We start from the raw sequence: 17,623 nt of genomic DNA, 5'->3' as shown, positions 1-17,623 counted from the left end.
GGAAACCTAACTACCCATTCAAATTCTAAATATAGTCTTTTGAAATGTCAATTTTATATTTATTGTCATTCACCTTGCACATTTTGGTAGCTAATCGCATTGAATTAATTTACCCAGTGGAATACTGAGATTCTGATTTTGGCACATCCTTGAGATCTTGTGCAGTTATCAGCTGATTAACTTTAACCTTTTCACTGGTACAGACCTATATTTAGTTTGTACATGCTGCACTCTAGTCAATATCTACTTATATTTCTGCTAGCACTGCTCTTTTTTCACACAACATTTACAGCTGTACAACGTGCAGTGCCTGGGACAATCACAGACCATGTAAAATTCATTGAAAAACATTCAAGAAATCTTACCTACTGCAATGAGCAAATTGCCAAAAAATACAAGAGAATTGTAGTTAAAATAGAAACAGATGCTTACGTTTTGCCATCGATTCTCGTACATTTCAATTTTTCTGCTAATGCAACTTTTGACAATAAAGGATGTGCATTTCAATTAGAATAGGGCATTTATCTGTAGGCTGAATTCATCTTCGTTCCAAAAATAGACCACATTACTTTTGTTTACATGGTATATGAGTCATTTAGGCTCTAGGGTACTCATTTAAATAAGTGGAACCTGTATCAATGTCACTGTGAAACTTTTCTTAATGTTTATGTTGTAACAGTGCATATTTATTTGGCTGTTTGTTCTATAATGATCCATTTTCTCAGCAACTTGATTAAGGCTTGAGGTATTAAAAGCTGCAAGTTACCTTGTTTTTCTATTATGAAATGTATAGTAAAATGAGTGCTTTGGGAGAAGCAAGCTGAGTCAGAGCAGGGCGGGTTCAAATCAAAACTTCAAGTATGAAGGTCCCACAGTCAAGAATAGCAGCTGCAAAATGTAATATTGTATTTTAACAAAACTCAACAGCAACCTCTACTGTCACCTGAACTTGAAAAGAAATAGTGAGTTTATGGAAGTCAAGTATTTCCAGTAAAATACAGTACTTTGCTGATGGCAGTTATGCAATATAATTTGTGGATCACTTCTTAATTTGAAGACTATCTGATCAAGTAAGTTTAAAGTATATCTATAGAGTCGCATCCAAGTACATCAAAACACTGCTCTAAAAGTACACGGATCATTATAGCCTAAATTTTTAAATTTATGTGTTGGTATATACAGCAGAAGACACGTATCTCTAAAGATATCAGTTGGCAAAACCTCAAGATAATCACTTACCAGTTTAACTTCACTTGGATGCCTCACTAAATTCAACTCTTTAAAACAAAATAGACTGGTACATAAACACAAGATATTTTACTGATGTTGGAAGGCCAGAGTAACACACACAAAATGCTGGAGGAACTCAACATGTCAGGCAACGCCTTTGGAAAGAAATAAAAGAATATTCCTTTCCTTACTCCAAGTAAGGCCGCACTTGGAGTATTGTCAACAGCTTTGGGTCCCATATCTCAAAAAGGATGTGTTGCCATTAGAGAGAATCCAAAGGAGGTTCACGAGGATGAATCCAGGAATGAAGAGGTTAACATATGAAGAGTGTTTAGCAGCTTTGGGCCTGTACTCACTGGAATTTAGAAGAATGCAGGGGGATCTTATTGAAACCTACCGAATGTTGAAAGGACTAGATAGAGTGGATGTGTAGAGAATGTTTTCTATGGTGGGGGTATCCAGAGCTCGAAAGCACAGCCTCAAATTTGAGGGGTGACCTTTTAGAACAAAGGTAAGAGGGAAAGTTTTAACCAGAGAGTAGTGAATCTGTGGAATGCTCTGCCACGGACTGTGGTGGAGGCCAAGTCCATGGGTATATTTCAGGTGGAAGTTGATAGTTTCCTGATTGGTCAGGGCAACAAAGAATATGGCAAGAAGGCGGGAGTATGTAGTTGAGTGGGATCCAGGATCAGCCATGATGGATTGATGGATTGACAGAGCAGACTCGATGGGCTGAATGGCCTAATTCTGCTCCAATGTCTTATGGTCTTATATGCCACCTGGCCTGCTGAGTTCCTCCTACATTTTGATGTGTTACTGTGGACTGGTAAGTACATGGTGCGCCCAATGTGTGTTTCATTATCTTAATTTGCTTATGGTTAATTTTGAATGAAGTATTCCCTTTATGTAATGGAACATATGTTATTTTGTGCTCCACTGTAACTCTCAACCCCATGTCAGAATCAGAATCAGGTTTATTATCACTGACATACTGTATGTTGTGAGATTTATGATTTTCAGCAGCAGTATAGTACAATACGTAAAAATTTCTCTCAGTTACATTAGGAAATATTTTTTAAAAGCTAGTGCAAAAAGAATGCAAAAGAACGAGGTAGTGTTCATGGATTGTTCTTAGATCTAATGGTAGAAGAGAAGAAGCTGTAGGCATCGTCATCTTCTCATAACATGAAGAAATTTTTGAGTACAATTAACATGTATTTTTGAAGCAGAGAAATATACTTTAGAGAAGGGCAGACTTTGCTTCCTGTTTCTGTACAATATTTTACTTAAAATTTATGAATTGGTATTGCAGAGGCATGTTTTTTTCCATATTTAAAGCAGTATGTTATTTTTGTTTTGGCTGTGCTCTCTAGTGAAGATGACCTTGAGCAGCAAATGCAGAAAACTGAATTGAAGGAGTGCAAGTGGCTCAATATTTCACTTAGAAAGGCTGTTAGGAATACAGGTATTAGGAAGAGAAGAAATAGGATGATAGCTGTGCCTACTGAAGTTGAGTGAGGAGGTGTGTTTGGTGGATTCTGATGCTATTTCAATTGTGAAGTGAAGGGAAAGATGGTTCTGATAGTGGCATCACACTTGAGGAGCTAGGAAGGGTAAAGGATGATCCTTTTTATCTGGCAGTTCTCTGAATGGAAAATGAGATCAAACAGAATTCCAGAAATCTATCTCATACAAATTACTTAAATATCCATATTCCTAATCCAGATTTCTGAAATATTATTAGGGAGAGAATAGAATTTTTGATGTCCTAGAATCTTTTTGACTGCAGCATATGAATGGTCCTTGTGGGTTCAGTTAAGGAAGTGCAAGGGTAAAAGGACCCTGATAGCAGTTATATGCAGGCCTGCAACAGCACCTGGGATGTGGACCACAGATTACAACAAAAATAGAAAAGGCGTGTCAAAAGGGCAATGTTTTGATAGTCATGGGAGATTCCAATGTGCAGGTCGATTGGGGAAAATCAGGTTGGTAATGGATTTCAAGAGAGTGAGTTTATTGAATGCCTACAAGATGGCTTTTTAGAGCAATTTCTCATTTAGCCTACTAGGGAATCAGCTATACTGGATTGGATGTTATGTGATAAACTGGAAGTGATTGGGGAGCTTAAAGTAAAAGAACCCTTTGGAGACAGTGATCACAATGTGATTGAGTTCAACTTGAAATTTGATAGGGAGAAAGTAGTCTGATGTAGCATTAAAGGAAATAAAGGAGTAAAGGAAATTACAGTGGCATGAGTTTCTGGGAAAAATGAGGAAGGTGCAGGATAGATGTATTCCAAAAATGAAGAACATAGAATAGTAAGAGGAAAGGGCAGGCAGAGCAGGGTTCCCCTGTGGCCATTCCCCTCAACAACAAGAATACCGCATTGGATACTGTTGGGGGGGATGACTTATCTGGGACAAGCTGCAGTAGCCGGATCTCTGGCACTGAGTCTGGCTCTGCAGTGCAGAAGGGAGGGGAGAGAAAGAGGAGAGCGGTAGTGATAGGGGACTCGATAGTTAGAGGTGCAGATAGGAGGTTCTGTGGTCGTGACAGAGAATCCAGGATGATTTGTTCCCTCCCGGGTGCCAGGGTCAAGGATGTCTCTGATCGCTTGCATGACATTCTGAAGTGGGAGGGTGATCAGCCAGATGTCATGGTGCACATTGGTACCAATGACATAGCAAGGAAGAGTGAGGAGGTCCTGGAGAGTGAGTATAGAGAGCTTGGTAGGAAGTTGAAAAGCAGGACCTCGAGGGTGGTAATCTCAGGATTGCTACCTGTGCTACATGCCAGTGAGGGTAGGAATAGGATGCCTTGGAGGATGAACAAGTGGCTGAGGAACTGGTGTAGGGAGCAGGGTTTCAGATTTCAGGATAATTGGGACCTCTTCTGGGGCAGGTGGGACCTGTACAAGAGAGACGGGTTACACTTGAACTACAGGGGGACCAATATCCTTTCAGGGAGGTTTGTTAATCCTGTTGGGGAGGCTTTAAACTAGATTTGCAGGGGGATGGGAACCAGAGTGCCAGAGCTGACAGTGTTGTTGCGGTGAAAATAAATGATGTTAAAAGTTCAAGCAAATCCGCTAATAGAAAGGTTGTAAGTGGTGGTAAAAATCTTCTGAGGTGTATATATTTCAATGCTAAGAGTATTGCGGGGAAGGCGGATGAGCTGAGGGCGTGGATTGACACGTGGAATTATGACGTTATAGCAATTAGTGAAACTTGGCTACAGGAGGGGCAGGACTGGCAGCTTAATATTCCAGGGTTCCGATGTTTCAGATGTGCTCGAGGCAGAGGAATGAAAGGTGGGGGTGCGGGGGGTAGCTTTGCTTGTTAGGGAAAATATTACAGCAGTGCTCAGGCCAGACAGATTAGAGGGCTTGTCTACTGAGTCCTTATGGGTGGAGCTGAGAAACAGGAAAGGTATGGCCACATTAGTGGGATTGTATTACAGACCACCCAATAGTCAATGAGAATTGGAAGAGCAAATCTGCAGAGAGATAGCAGGCAACTGCAGGAAACATAAAGTTGTGGTGGTAGGGGATTTTAATTTTCCATATATTAATTGGGTCTCCCATACTGTTAGGGATCTAGATGGTTTAGAGTTTGTAAAATGTGTTCAGGAAAGTTTTCTAAATCAATATATAGAGGGACCAACTGGAGGGGATGCAATATTGGATCTCCTGTTAGGAAACGAGTTAGGACAAGTGACGGAAGTCTGTGTAGGGGAGCACCTTGGTTCCAGAGATCATAACACCAATAGTTTCAGCTTGATCATGGACAAGGATAGATCTGGTCCTAGGGTTGAGGTTCTTAACTGAAAGAAGGCCAAATTTGAAGAAATGAGGAAGGATCTAAAAAGCGTGGATTAGGACAGATTTTCCTCTGGCAAGGATGTGATCGGTAGGTGGGAAGCCTTCAAAGGAGAAATTTTGAGAGTGCAGAATTTGTATGTTCCTGTCAGGATTAAAGGCAAAGTGAATAGGAATAAGGAACCTTGGTTCTCAAGGGATATTGCAACTCTGATAAAGAAGAAGAGGGAGTTGTATGACATGTATAGGAAACAGGGAGTAAATAAGGTGCTTGTGGAGTATAAGAAGTGCAAGAAAATACTTAAGAAAGAAATCAGGAGGGCTAAAAGAAGACATGAGGTTGCCTTGGCAGTCAAAGTGAAGGATAATCCAAAGAGCTTTTACAGGTGTATTAAGAGCAAAAGGATTGTAAGGGATAAAATTGGTCCTCTTGAAGATCAGAGTGGTTGGCTATGTGAGGAACCAAAGGAAATGGGGGAGATCTTAAATAGGTTTTTTGCGTCTGTTTTTACTAAGGAAATTGGCATGAAGCCTATGGAATTAAGGGAAACAAGCAGTGAGATCATGGAAACTGTACAGATCGAAAAGGAGGAGGTCCTTGCTGTCTTGAGGAAAATTAAAGTGTATACCCCGAGACCTGACAGGGTGTTCCCTCGGACCTTGAAGGAGACTAGTGTTGAAATTGCAGGGGCCCTGGCAGAAATATTTAAAATGTCGCTGTCTACGGGTGAGGTGCCAGAGGATTGGAGAGTGGCTCATGTTGTTCCGTTGTTTAAAAGAGGATCGAAAAGTAATCCGGGAAATTATAGGCCAGTAAGTTTAACATCGCTAGTTGGTAAGTTATTGGAGGGAGTACTAAGAGACAGAATCTACAAGCATTTGGATAGACGGGGACTTAATAGGGAGAGTCAACATGACTTTGTGCGTGGTAGATCATGTAATCTATTGGAGTTTTTCGAGGAGGTTACCAGGAAAGTGGATGAAGGGAAGGCAGTGGATATTGTCTACATGGACTTCAGTAAGGCCTTTGACAAGGTCCCGCATGGGAGGTTAGTTAGGAAAATTCAGTCGCTAGGTATACATGAGAGAGGTGGTAAATTGGATTAGACATTGGCTCAATGGAAGAAGCCAAAGAGTGGTAGTAGAGAATTGCTTCTCCGAGTGGAGGCCTGTGACTAGTGGTGTGCCACAGGGATCAGTGCTGGGTCCATTGTTATTTGTCATCTATATCAATGATCTGGATGATAATGTGGTAAATTGGATCAGCAAATTTGCTGATGATACAAAGGTTGGAGGTGTAGTAGACAGTGAGGAAGGTTTTCAGAGCCTGCAAAGGGACTTGGACCAGCTGGAAAAATGGGCTGAAAAATGGCAGATGAGTTTAATACAGACAAGTGTGAGGTATTGCATGTTGGAAGGACAAACCAAGGTAGAACATACAGGGTTAATGGTAAGGCACTGAGGAGTGCAGTGGAACAGAGGGATCTGAGAATACAGATACAAAATTCCCTACAAGTGGCGTCACAGGTAGATAGGGTCGTAAAGAGAGCTTTTGGTACATTGGCCTTGATTAATCAAAGTATTGAGTATAAGAGCTGGAATGTTATGATGAGGTTGTATAAGGCATTGGTGAGGCCGAATCTGGAGTGTTGTGTTCAGTTTTGGTCATCAAATTACAGCAAGGGTATAAATAAGGTTGAAAGAGTGCAGAGAAGGTTTACAAGGATGTTGCCAGGACTTGAGAAACTCAGTTACAGAGAAAGGTTGAATAGGTTAGGACTTTATTCCCTGGAGCGTAGAAGAATGAGGGGAGATTTGATAGAGGTATATAAAATTATAATGGGTATTGATAGAGTGAATGCAAGCAGGCTTTTTCCACTGAGGCAAGAAGAGAAAAAAACCAGAGGACATGGGTTAAGGGCGAGGGGGGAAAAGTTTAAAGGGAACATTAAGGGGGGCTTCTTCATACAGAGAGTGGTGGGAGTATGGAATGAGCTGCCAGACGAGGTGGTAAATGCGGGTTCTTTTTTAACATTTAAGAAGCAATTGGACAGATACATGGATGGGAGGTGTATGGAGGGATATGGACCATGTGCAGGTCAGTGGGACTAGGCAGAAAATGGTTTGGCACAGCCAAGAAGGGTCAAAAGGCCTGTTTCTGTGCTGTAGTTTTCTATGGTTTCTAGTACAGCACATTACAGGCCCTTCACCCACAATGTTGTGCCGACCCTCAAACCCTGCCTCCCATATAACCCCCCACCTTAAGTTCCTCCATATACCTGTCTAGTAGTCTCTTAAACTTCACTAGTGTATCTGCCTCCGCCACTGACTCAGGCAGTGCATTCCACGCACCAACCACTCTCTGAGTGAAAAACCTTCCTCTAATATCCCCCTTGAACTTCCCACCCCTTCCCTTAAAGCCATGTCCTCTTGTATTGAGCAGTGGTGCCCTGGGGAAGAGGCACTGGCTATCCACTCTATCTATTCCTCTTATTATCTTGTGCACCTCTATCATGTCTCCTCTCATCCTCCTTCTCTCCAAAGAGTAAAGCCCTAGCTCCCTTGATCTCTGATCATAATGCATACTCTCTAAACCAGGCAGCATCCTGGTAAATCTCCTCTGTACCCTTTCCAATGCTTTCACATCCTTCCTATAGTGAGGCGACCAGAACTAGACACAGTACTCCAAGTGTGGCCTAACCAGAGTTTTATAGAACTGCATCATTACCTCGTGAATCTTAAACTCTATCCCTCAACTTATGAAAGCTAACACCCCATAAGCGTTCTTAACTACCCTATCCACCTGTGAGTTAACTTTCAGGATCTGTGGACATGTACCCCCAGATCACTCTGCTCCTCCACACTACCAAGTATCCTGCCATTTACTTCGTACTCTGCCTTGGAGTTTGTCCTTCCAAAGTGTGCCACCTCACACTTCTCTGGGTTGAACTCCGTCTGCCACTTCTCAGCCCACTTCTGCAACCTATCAATGTCTCTCTGAATCTTCAACAATCCTTTACGTTATCTACAACACCACCAACCTTTGTGTTGTCTGCAAACTTGCCAACCCACCCTTCTACCCCCACAACCCGGTCATTAATAAAAATCACGAAACGTAGACGTCCCAGAACTGATCCTTATGGGACACCACTAGTCAAAACCCTCCAATCCGAATGTACTCCCTCTACCATGACCCTCTGCCTTCTGCAGGCAAGCCAATTCTGAATCCACCTGGCCAAACTTCCCTGGATCCCATGCCTTCTGACTTTCTGAATAAGCCTATCGTGTGGAACCTTGTCAAATGCCTTACTAAAATCCATGTAGATCACATCCACTGCACTACCTTCATCTATATGACTGGTCACCTCCTCAAAAAACTCTATCAGGCTTGTTAGACACGATCTGCCCTTCACAAAGCCATGCTGACTGTCCCTGATCAGACCATGATTCTCTAAATGCCCATAGATCGTATCTCTAAGAATCTTTTCCAACAGCTTTCCCACCACAGACGTAAGGCTCACTGGTCTATAATTACCCGGACTATCCCTACTACCTTTTTTGAACATATTAAATATTCAAGAAATATTCAAATGGCAAAATAGTACAACCATGGCTGACAAGGGAAGTCAAAGCTATTGTAAAAGCAAAAGAGAAGGCATACAACAAAGCAAAACTTTTAAAACCCTACAGAAAGCAACTGAAACAATCATTAGGAGGGAAAAGATGAAATGTGAAAGCAAGCTAACAAAAATATGACAATGGGTAGTAAAAGCTCTTTCAAGGATGTACAAAATAAACGAGAGAAGAGAGTGGATATAGGACTGCTAGAAAATGAGGCCAGGAAAATAGTAACAGGGGAAAAGGAGATGGCAGATGAACTAAATGAGTATTTTGCTTCAGTCTTCGCTGTGGAAGACACTCACCACATGCCAGGTGTTGAAGGGTGTGAGAGAAGAGAAGACAGTGCAGTTAATATTACAAGGGAGAAGGTGCTCAGAAAGCTGAGACCTAACGGTACATAAGTCACCCGGATCAGATGAACTGCACCCTAGGGTTCTAAAAGAGGTAGAGGTAGAGATTATGGAGGCATTAGTAATGATCTTTCAAAAAATCATTGGACCCTGGCATGGTGCCAGAGGACTGGAAAATTGCAAGTGTCACTCCACTCTTTAAGAAAGGAGGAAGGCAGCAGAAAGGAAATTATAGACTTGTTAGCCTGACCTCAGTGGTTGGGAAGATGTTGGAGCCAATTGTTAAGGACGAGGTTATGGAGTAAAGGGGAGGCGGTGGATGTTGTATATTTGGACTTTCAGAAGGCCTTTGACAAGGAGCCACACATGAGACTGCTTACCAAGTTAAGAGCCCATGGTATTACAAGAAAGTTACTGGTATGGTTAGAGCATTGGCAACAAGTGGGAATAAAAGGATCCTTTTCTGGTTGGCTGCCAGAGACTAGTGGTGTTCCGCAGGGACTGGTGTTAGGACCGCTTCTTTTTATGCTGTCTATATCAATGATTTGGATGATTGAGTAGATGGCTTTATTGCCAAGTTTGCAGATGATACGAAGATTGGTGGAGGGGCAGCTAGTGTTGAGGAAACAAGAAGGCTGCAGAAGGACTTAGACAGATTAGGAGAATAGGCAAGAAAGTGGCAAAAGAAATACTATGGTGGTAGATGCATGGTCATGTACTTTGGTAGTAGAAATAAACTTACAGACGTTTTCTAAACAGGGAGAAAATCCAGAAATCTGAGATGCAAAATTACTTAGCAGTCCTTGTGCAGAAGACCTTAAAGGTTATCTTGCAAGTAGAGTCAGTGGTGAGGAAGACAAATGCAATGTTATCATTCATTTCAAGAGGTCTAGAATACCATAAGACATGGGAGCAGAATCAGGCCATTTAACCCATTGAGTCTGCTCTGCCATTCCATTATGGCTGATCCCAGATTGCACTAAACCCTATACTTCTTGCCTTCTTCCTATATCATTTGATGCCCTGACCGATCAGAAAACAATCAACATTCGCCTTAATTGTGTTCATGGACTTGACCTCCACCGCAGTCTGTGGCAGAGCATTCCACAGATTTACTACTGTCTGGCTAAAAAAAATCCTTCTTACCTTTGTTCTAAAGGGTCGCCCCTCAGTTTTGAGGCTGTGCCCTCAAATTCTGGTTACCCTCACCATAGGAAAAATTATCTCCACATCCAACCTATCTAGTCCTTTCAACATTCAGTAGGTTTCAATGAGATCGCACCCCCTCCACATTCTTCTAAATTCCCACGAGTACAGGCCCAAAGCTGTCAAATGCTCCTCAAATGTTAACCGCTTCATTCCTGGAATCATCCTCATGAACCTCCTCTGGCCTCCCTCAAATGACAACACATCCTTTCTGAGATAAGGGGCCCAAAACTCTTGAAAATACTCTAAATGTGGCCTGACTAGTGTTTTAGAAAGGCTCAGCATTATCTCCTTGCTTTTATATTCTATTTCCCTTGAAATACAGTGGCATGCAAAAGTTTGGGCACCCCTGGTCAAAATTTCTGTTACTGTGAATAGCTAAGCGAGTAAGAGATGACCTGATTTCCAAAAGGCATAAAGTTAAAGATGACACATTTCTTTAATATTTTAAGCAAGATTACTTTTTTATTTCTATCTTTCACAGTTTCAAAATAACAAAAAAAAAGGGCCCGAAGCAAAAGTTTGGGCACCCTGCATGGTCAGTACTTAGTAACACCCTCTTTGGCAAGTATCACAGCTTGTAAACGCTTTCTGTAGCCAACTAAGAGTCTTTCAGTTCTTGTTTGGGGGATTTTCACCCATTCTTCCTTGCAAAAGGCTTCTAGTTCTGTGAGATTTTTGGGCCATCTTGCATGCACTGTTCTTTTGAGGTCTATCCACAGATTCCTGATGATGTTTAGGTCAAAGGACTGTGAGGGCCATGGCAAAACCTTCAGCTTGCGCCTCTTGAGGTAGTCCATTGTGGATTTTGAGATGTGTTTAGGATCATTATCCTGTTGTAGAAGCCATCCTCTTTTCATCTTCAGCTTTTTTTTTTACAGATGATGTGTTGTTTCCTTCCAGAATTTGCTGGTATTTAATTGAATTCATTCTTCCCTCTACCAGTGAAATGTTCCCCATGCCACTGGCTACAACACAACCCCAAAGCATGATCGATTCACCCCCGTGCTTAACAGTTGGAGAGGTGTTCTTTTCATGAAATTCGGCACCCTTTTTTCTCCAAACATACCTTTGCTCATTGCGGCCAAATAGTTCTATTTTAACTTCATCAGTCCACAGGACTTGTTTCCAAAATGCATCAGGCTTGTTTAGATATTCCTTTGCAAACCTCTGATGCTGAATTTTGTGCTGAGGACGCAGGGAAGGTTTTCTTCTGATGACTCTTTCATGAGGTCATATTTGTGCAGGTGTCGCTGCACAGTAGAACAGTGCACCACCACTCCAGAGTCTGCTAAATCTTCCTGAAGGTCTTTTGCAGACCTCAACTTGACCTCCACCGTTCCTGTTAACTGCCATTTCTTAATTACATTACGAACTGAGGAAACAGCTACCTGAAAACACTTTGCTACATTCTTATAGCCTTGTCCTGCTTTGTGGGCATCATTTATTTTAATTTTCAGAGTGCTAGGCAGCCCATGGCTGCTGAGTGTGGGGACAAGGTTTGAGGAGTCAGGGTATTTATAAAGCTTTGAAATTTGCATCACCTGGCCTTTCCTAATGATTATTGTCAACAAGCCATAGCCCTAACAAGCTAATTAAGGTATGAGACCTTGATAAAAGTTATCTGAGAGTTCAAATCTCTTGGGGTGCCCAAACTTTTGCATGGTCCTCCTTCCCTTTTTTTCCACTGTAAAATTGTACAAAACAAAAACAATACACTAATAGAACATAGAATATAGAACAGTACAGGCCCTTCGGCCCACAATATTGTGCTGACCTTTAAACCCTACCTCCCATATAACCCTCCACCTTAAATTCCTCCATATACTTGTCTATAGAACATAGAACAGATTCTGGCTTAAAATGTTGAAAAGGATGTTTCATCTTTAATTTTATGAATTTTGGAAATCAGTTCATCTTCTACTCACTTAACTATTCAGAGTAACAGAAATTTTGACCAGGGATGCCCAAACATTTGCATGCCACTGTAAATGCCGGGTTTGCATTTGCCTTCTTTACCAGAGACGCAACCTGTAAATCAAATACAAGATTTAAATACAAAGTTTAATACAAGAGTGGGGATGTGATGATGAGGCTTTATAAGGCACTTGTGAGACTTCACTTTGAGTACTGTTAATGGTTTTGGGCTCCTCATCTAAGAAAAGATGTGCTGACATTGGAGAGAATTCAGAGGAGGTTCACAAGAATAATTCTGGAAATGAGAGGGTTATCATATGAGGAATGTTTGATAGCTCTGGGTCTGTACTCACTGGAATTTAGAAGGATGGCGGGGGGGGATCTCATTGCTACCTTTTGAATGTTGAAAGGTGGAGTAGATGTGGAAAGGATGTTTCCCATGGTGGGGGAATCTAGGACAAGAAAGCACAGCTTCAGGATAGAGGGGCATACATTTAAAGCAGAGATATGGAGAAATTTCTTTAGTCAGAGGGTGGTAACTTCGTGGAATTTGTTACCATAGGCAGCTGTGGAGGCCAGGTCATCAGGTGTATTTAAGGCAGAGCTTGATAGGCTCTTGATTGGACACGGCATGAAAGGTTATAGGGTGAAAGCTGGGGAATAGGGCTGAGGAGGGGAAAAAAGGATCAGCCACGATTGAACTGTGGAGCCGACTTGATGGGCCAAATAGCCTAATTCTGCTCCTATATCTTATGGTCTTATGGTCCTAAGTTCTCAACATTCTATATTAATAATTCATATTGCACTTCTCAGAACCTTTTTTTAGAAGGAAGAGTTTATTGACGTAAATGAATATAACTCTATGATTTGAAACTTAGCTCAGGTGCATGAAAGAATGTTTATTCTGATTTTAATTCTCATAATAAAATCTTCAACTACCAACATTTCTTTTGCATATGGTTGTCTGTCCAACCTGTTTTGTATGGTCTTTCATTGTGTTTCTTGTATTTATTGTGAATGCCCACAAAAAATGAATCTCAGGGTTGTATGTGGTGACATATGTACTTTGATAATAAATTTACTTTGAACTTTGTTGCTCACATAAAAATAGAAAAAATACTTAATATCATTTCAACTCCTCCCACTTTCTCCAAACCCAAGATGGTCCTCAACTATAAGCTCCTGTTATACCTGTCTTTACGTTAGTCTATATTCCAAGCTAATGCTGGTAACACTCCCAACTCTTACTATGTACACTACATTGATGACTTCATCAGTGCTGCTTCATGTATCCATGCTGAGCTTGTCAATATCATCAACTTTGCCTCTGATTTCCACTCTGTCCTTAAATTTACTTGCTCCATCTCTGATACCTCTCTTCTCTTTCTCGTTCTCTTTGTCTCTATCTCTGGAGACAGATATCTACTGATAGATTTTGCAAATCTACTGACTCTCGCAGTCAGCTTGACTTGTACCTCTTCCCTTCCTGTCACTTGTAAAAATTTTAGTGTTGTTTTACGTAGTTCAGTGTAGATTTTGTATTGTTTCATGTAGCACCATGGTCCTGAAAAGCATTGTCTCGTTTTTACTGTGTACTGTACCAGCAGTTATGGTCGAAATGACAATAAAAAGTGACTTGACTTTTGCCAGGATAGGGACTCACCAGCAGGTGGACCTTCCAGATACAGCCATATTTTTAACTATAATCAATTGAAGCATCTTGACTGCACAACAGTGATCTCCATTTAACTAATGATGTGCCTTTGAAAGCTAATTGACTGCACCAGTGATAATTTGGTGTGTCGTATTAAAGGTAGTGAACACTTATGTAATCAGTTTTTGTTTTGTGTTTTACATTTGTAATTAATTTAGATCACTTTGTAGAGATCTGTTTTCACTTTGACACAAAAAAGTTTTTCTTTCTTTTGAACAATGTCAAAAAAGCCACTGTGATTCAGTAATGTGAAACAATAAAGCATGAAAACTTCCAAGGGGGTGAATGTTTTTTTAGGCGCTGTATATAGTTCAGGAATTAGTATTGCAGTCTGCAAATGAAGAATGTAATGAAGCTGGTATAAGTATAACATGAACAGTAAGTCAAAGATCACCTGTTATATTCATTATCCTGCTTTATTTTTGATGTGCTTAGAGAGTATACAATGTAACAGTTTTGAATTTCTCACTCAGCTTTTATATTTATGCAAGACAATCTCTTTATGTTTTAATTCATGATGCAGATGTTATTAACAAACCAGCATCTAATCCTCAATCTTAATTCCCCTTGTGGAGCAACATTCTTGAATTACTCTCTTTGTGGTGGTGAGGAGGAGTTTGGGATTTTGACTCAGTTATTATTCAGAAATGACCTTAGTAATTTAAAGTCTTTCAGCAAGTTTAGTCATAGATGTTCACGTAGAGTTTGTGAATCTATTTGCTATTTTCAAGGATACTGAATTCTTTGAATACAATTCAAAGAGACGTAAGAGAGAATTTGCATGAATATGCCATTTCTAAACTCCCACCTGAGGTTTTGCTTTTCATTTTACAGAATTTAACTGAAACAAAAATACAAGTCGTACCTAATTAGGGCAATTAAAACTTAATTAGCTGAGGTTATAAGTATAAACATGACAGAAATTTACAATACTTTTCTTTTTGGAAAGACAGTGTTTGGATTCGAAGGACCTAACAAGAAGTTCCCAACAACACACATCAAAGTTGATGTGTGTTGCAAGAAGTTCCCAACATAGTTTTTACAGCAAACAGTTCAAAAATAATTTAAAGTGCTGTTTTCTCTATTGGCAGCATAAAATTGCTTGGAGCACTCTGGAGTTCGGTGTTCAATTCCGACACCATTGTGTAAGGAGTCTCTGCACGTCCTCCCTGTGGAGTGCATGGGTTTTCTCCGGGTCCTTTGATTTCTTCCCACTGTCTAAAGATAGGTTAATTGGTCAGTGTAAACTGTGCCATGACCAGGTTATGGTTAGTCGGGTTTGTTGAGGGTTGCTGAGGCAGTGTGGCTCGAAGACCCAGAAGGGTATACTTCGTGCTATATTGCTGAAGTAAATAAATCAGTAAAATTTTGTATTTTCAGGCAACCAATTACAGCACGATATCTTCAATATAAGGCATTTTCAATGTACTGTAATCCCGTGGCTTTATATTTACGACTACAGAAATAAACTGGTTAATAATATACAGTGTATCACAAATGGTTTATGCTTTGCACCATTACACTCAGAGCTTTGAAATGACATTCTGTTGATAGCATAGGAGAATGTATGTCACCAAACACCAGATTGTGCATCACACAAAATAACATTGACGATAAACCCCTTTGGTGGTGCTAGATTAATAAATTTTAGCTACAGTTTTGCAGTGCTCTGTCAGCATTAAAGCGGCAGAGTAATCAATATATTTTGTTCCTTTTTACTTTTCTGCTTCTGTTTCTAAGTTAATATAATAATTTTATTATTTGCTTGATACTTGATATTTATTTACTATTATTGTCTTTCAGGGTCTCTCAGAAAATGATGTGGTTGTTCATGTGTCCCTGATTGCTGAAAGCCAGCGGTATGTAATGCATAGCCCATGAGATAGGCTATTATAAGCCTCTGCTTTATCTATGGTATTTGTTTGTTCTGTAGCCAAATGATTATACAACTATCGCACTGTGAATACTAATTTAGTTATAAGTTGTGCCCTTAGGCATTAATAACCTGCATTGATAAATCAGTTGATGAATTTTACAAGGTTTTCATTAGTATGTGTTATATTATTATGAAAGTTATCATGCTCTGTTTGTAGCCTTCAAGTATTTCTCAACACATACGGAATACAAACACAGACACCTCAGCAGGTGGAGCCCATCCAAATATGGCCTCAACAGGAGCTTGTGAAGGTAAATGGTAGTATCTGCTCTTTGAATGTTGCAGTCAAAGTGTTTGTAGCTATTAGACAGAAATGCTTCACTGAGAATGCTCAGTTAATACTTTGTAAATAGCATATGATTACATTGCTATGCAACCAATGTTGTGCTTATAACCTAACCTATTAAGTATTGTGATAAATGGCTGCAGTCCTTGGACTGAGCAAAAACTATGCTGCAATAACAGCTTCTCGGTTTCATAAAAAGTTGATTACAACAAATACTCTATCATTCCAAATGTTTGACCTACTATTCCCCAATATATGTGTTAACGTTTCATCTTTCTGCTCTGAATGCCAATGAGCAGTATGACCACCTGCATAAAAAAATGTAGTCACAACATTGTAAAATTAATTTACGTAACAGAGCTTTTTTCCCCTAAGAAAGATTTGCCTAAATGTTGTGATGTATAAAATTATAGAATGAATAAAATCTAACACAATTATAAATGGTCATTACATCAGACAATTCTGTTTGTTATGATATCTTATATATAAAGTGAGCATCTGAAAGTATGTGTATACTTTCCCTTACAAGTAAATTAAGGACTTAATATAGACCTGTCTCTCAAGGCAAGAAAAATGTTGTACTGAATTGGAGGATGAAAAGATATTATCCTGGACCAAAATACTTAAATCCTGAAGAGAAGATAGATACTTTGATTTTTCTGATTATAGGAACGGAAGTTAGTATAGCACATAGCATAGTACAGCACATTACAGATTCTTCGACCCACAAAATTATGCTGACCATTATACTCGAAGATCAATCTAACGCTTCCCTCTATTTTCGTTTCATCATGTGCCTGTCTACAGGTCTCTGAAATGTTTCTAATGTATCCAACTCTACCTTCAATCCATGCACCTACTATTCTCTGTGTAAAAAATACTTATCTCTCATATATGCCCCTGTACTTTCCTAAAATTATACCCTCTCGTAATAGTCATTTCTGCCCTGGGTAAAAGGCACTGGCTGTCCACTCATAGAGTCATAGAATAGAATCAAAGTTATACAGCATGGCAGCAAGCCCTTTGGTACATAGTCCATGCTGACCAAGATGTGCCATCCAAATTAGTCCTATTTGCCAGTGTTTGACAGATGATTTCTAAAACTTTCAAGAACACGTATCAGCCCAGTTGTCCTTTAAAATCTATTATTGTACTTGCCTCAACCACTTCTTTTGGCAGCTGATTCCTTATACATACCACGCTTTGAGTCCAAAAAAAAGTTACCTGCACGATGACCTCTCACTGTTTATATTTAGTGTTCTGATCTATGAAGGCAGGTGTGCTAAAAGTCACCTTCACCAACCAAGTTATCCATGACTCCACTTTCAATGAACCATGTTCTAGTACCCCAACAACCCTCTGTTCTACAACACTCCCCAGAGTCCTGATGTACACTGTGAAAGTCCTAGCTGGATTTGATTTTCCTTGTAATTATGTGAATTAAGACCATAGACCACAAAATGCAAGTAGAATTAGGCCATTTGGCCCATCAAGTCTGCTCTGCCATTTCATCATTGCTGATCCATTTTCCTTCTCAGCCCCAATC

The 17,623-nt window shown here is 40.1% G+C and overlaps 1 protein-coding gene across 4 annotated transcripts in view; it reads left to right on the top strand.

The window, feature by feature from the left end:
- phkb (phosphorylase kinase, beta) overlaps window positions 1–17,623 on the top strand; it is a 281,176-nt gene that overhangs the window by 170,671 nt on the left and 92,882 nt on the right. For all 4 annotated transcript variants that reach the window (XM_063066930.1, XM_063066928.1, XM_063066929.1 and 1 more), the window contains 2 exons: window positions 15,659–15,714; window positions 15,949–16,042. In XM_063066930.1, the coding sequence (XP_062923000.1) occupies window positions 15,659–15,714; window positions 15,949–16,042 (150 nt within the window). The remainder of the gene's footprint in view (window positions 1–15,658; window positions 15,715–15,948; window positions 16,043–17,623) is intronic.

This window comes from Mobula hypostoma, chromosome 14 (genome assembly GCF_963921235.1).
Source record: "Mobula hypostoma chromosome 14, sMobHyp1.1, whole genome shotgun sequence".
Lineage (NCBI taxonomy): Eukaryota > Metazoa > Chordata > Chondrichthyes > Myliobatiformes > Myliobatidae > Mobula > Mobula hypostoma.
The sequence above is the reverse complement of the archived record's forward strand: the minus strand, read 5'-3'. Positions and strand labels throughout refer to the sequence as shown.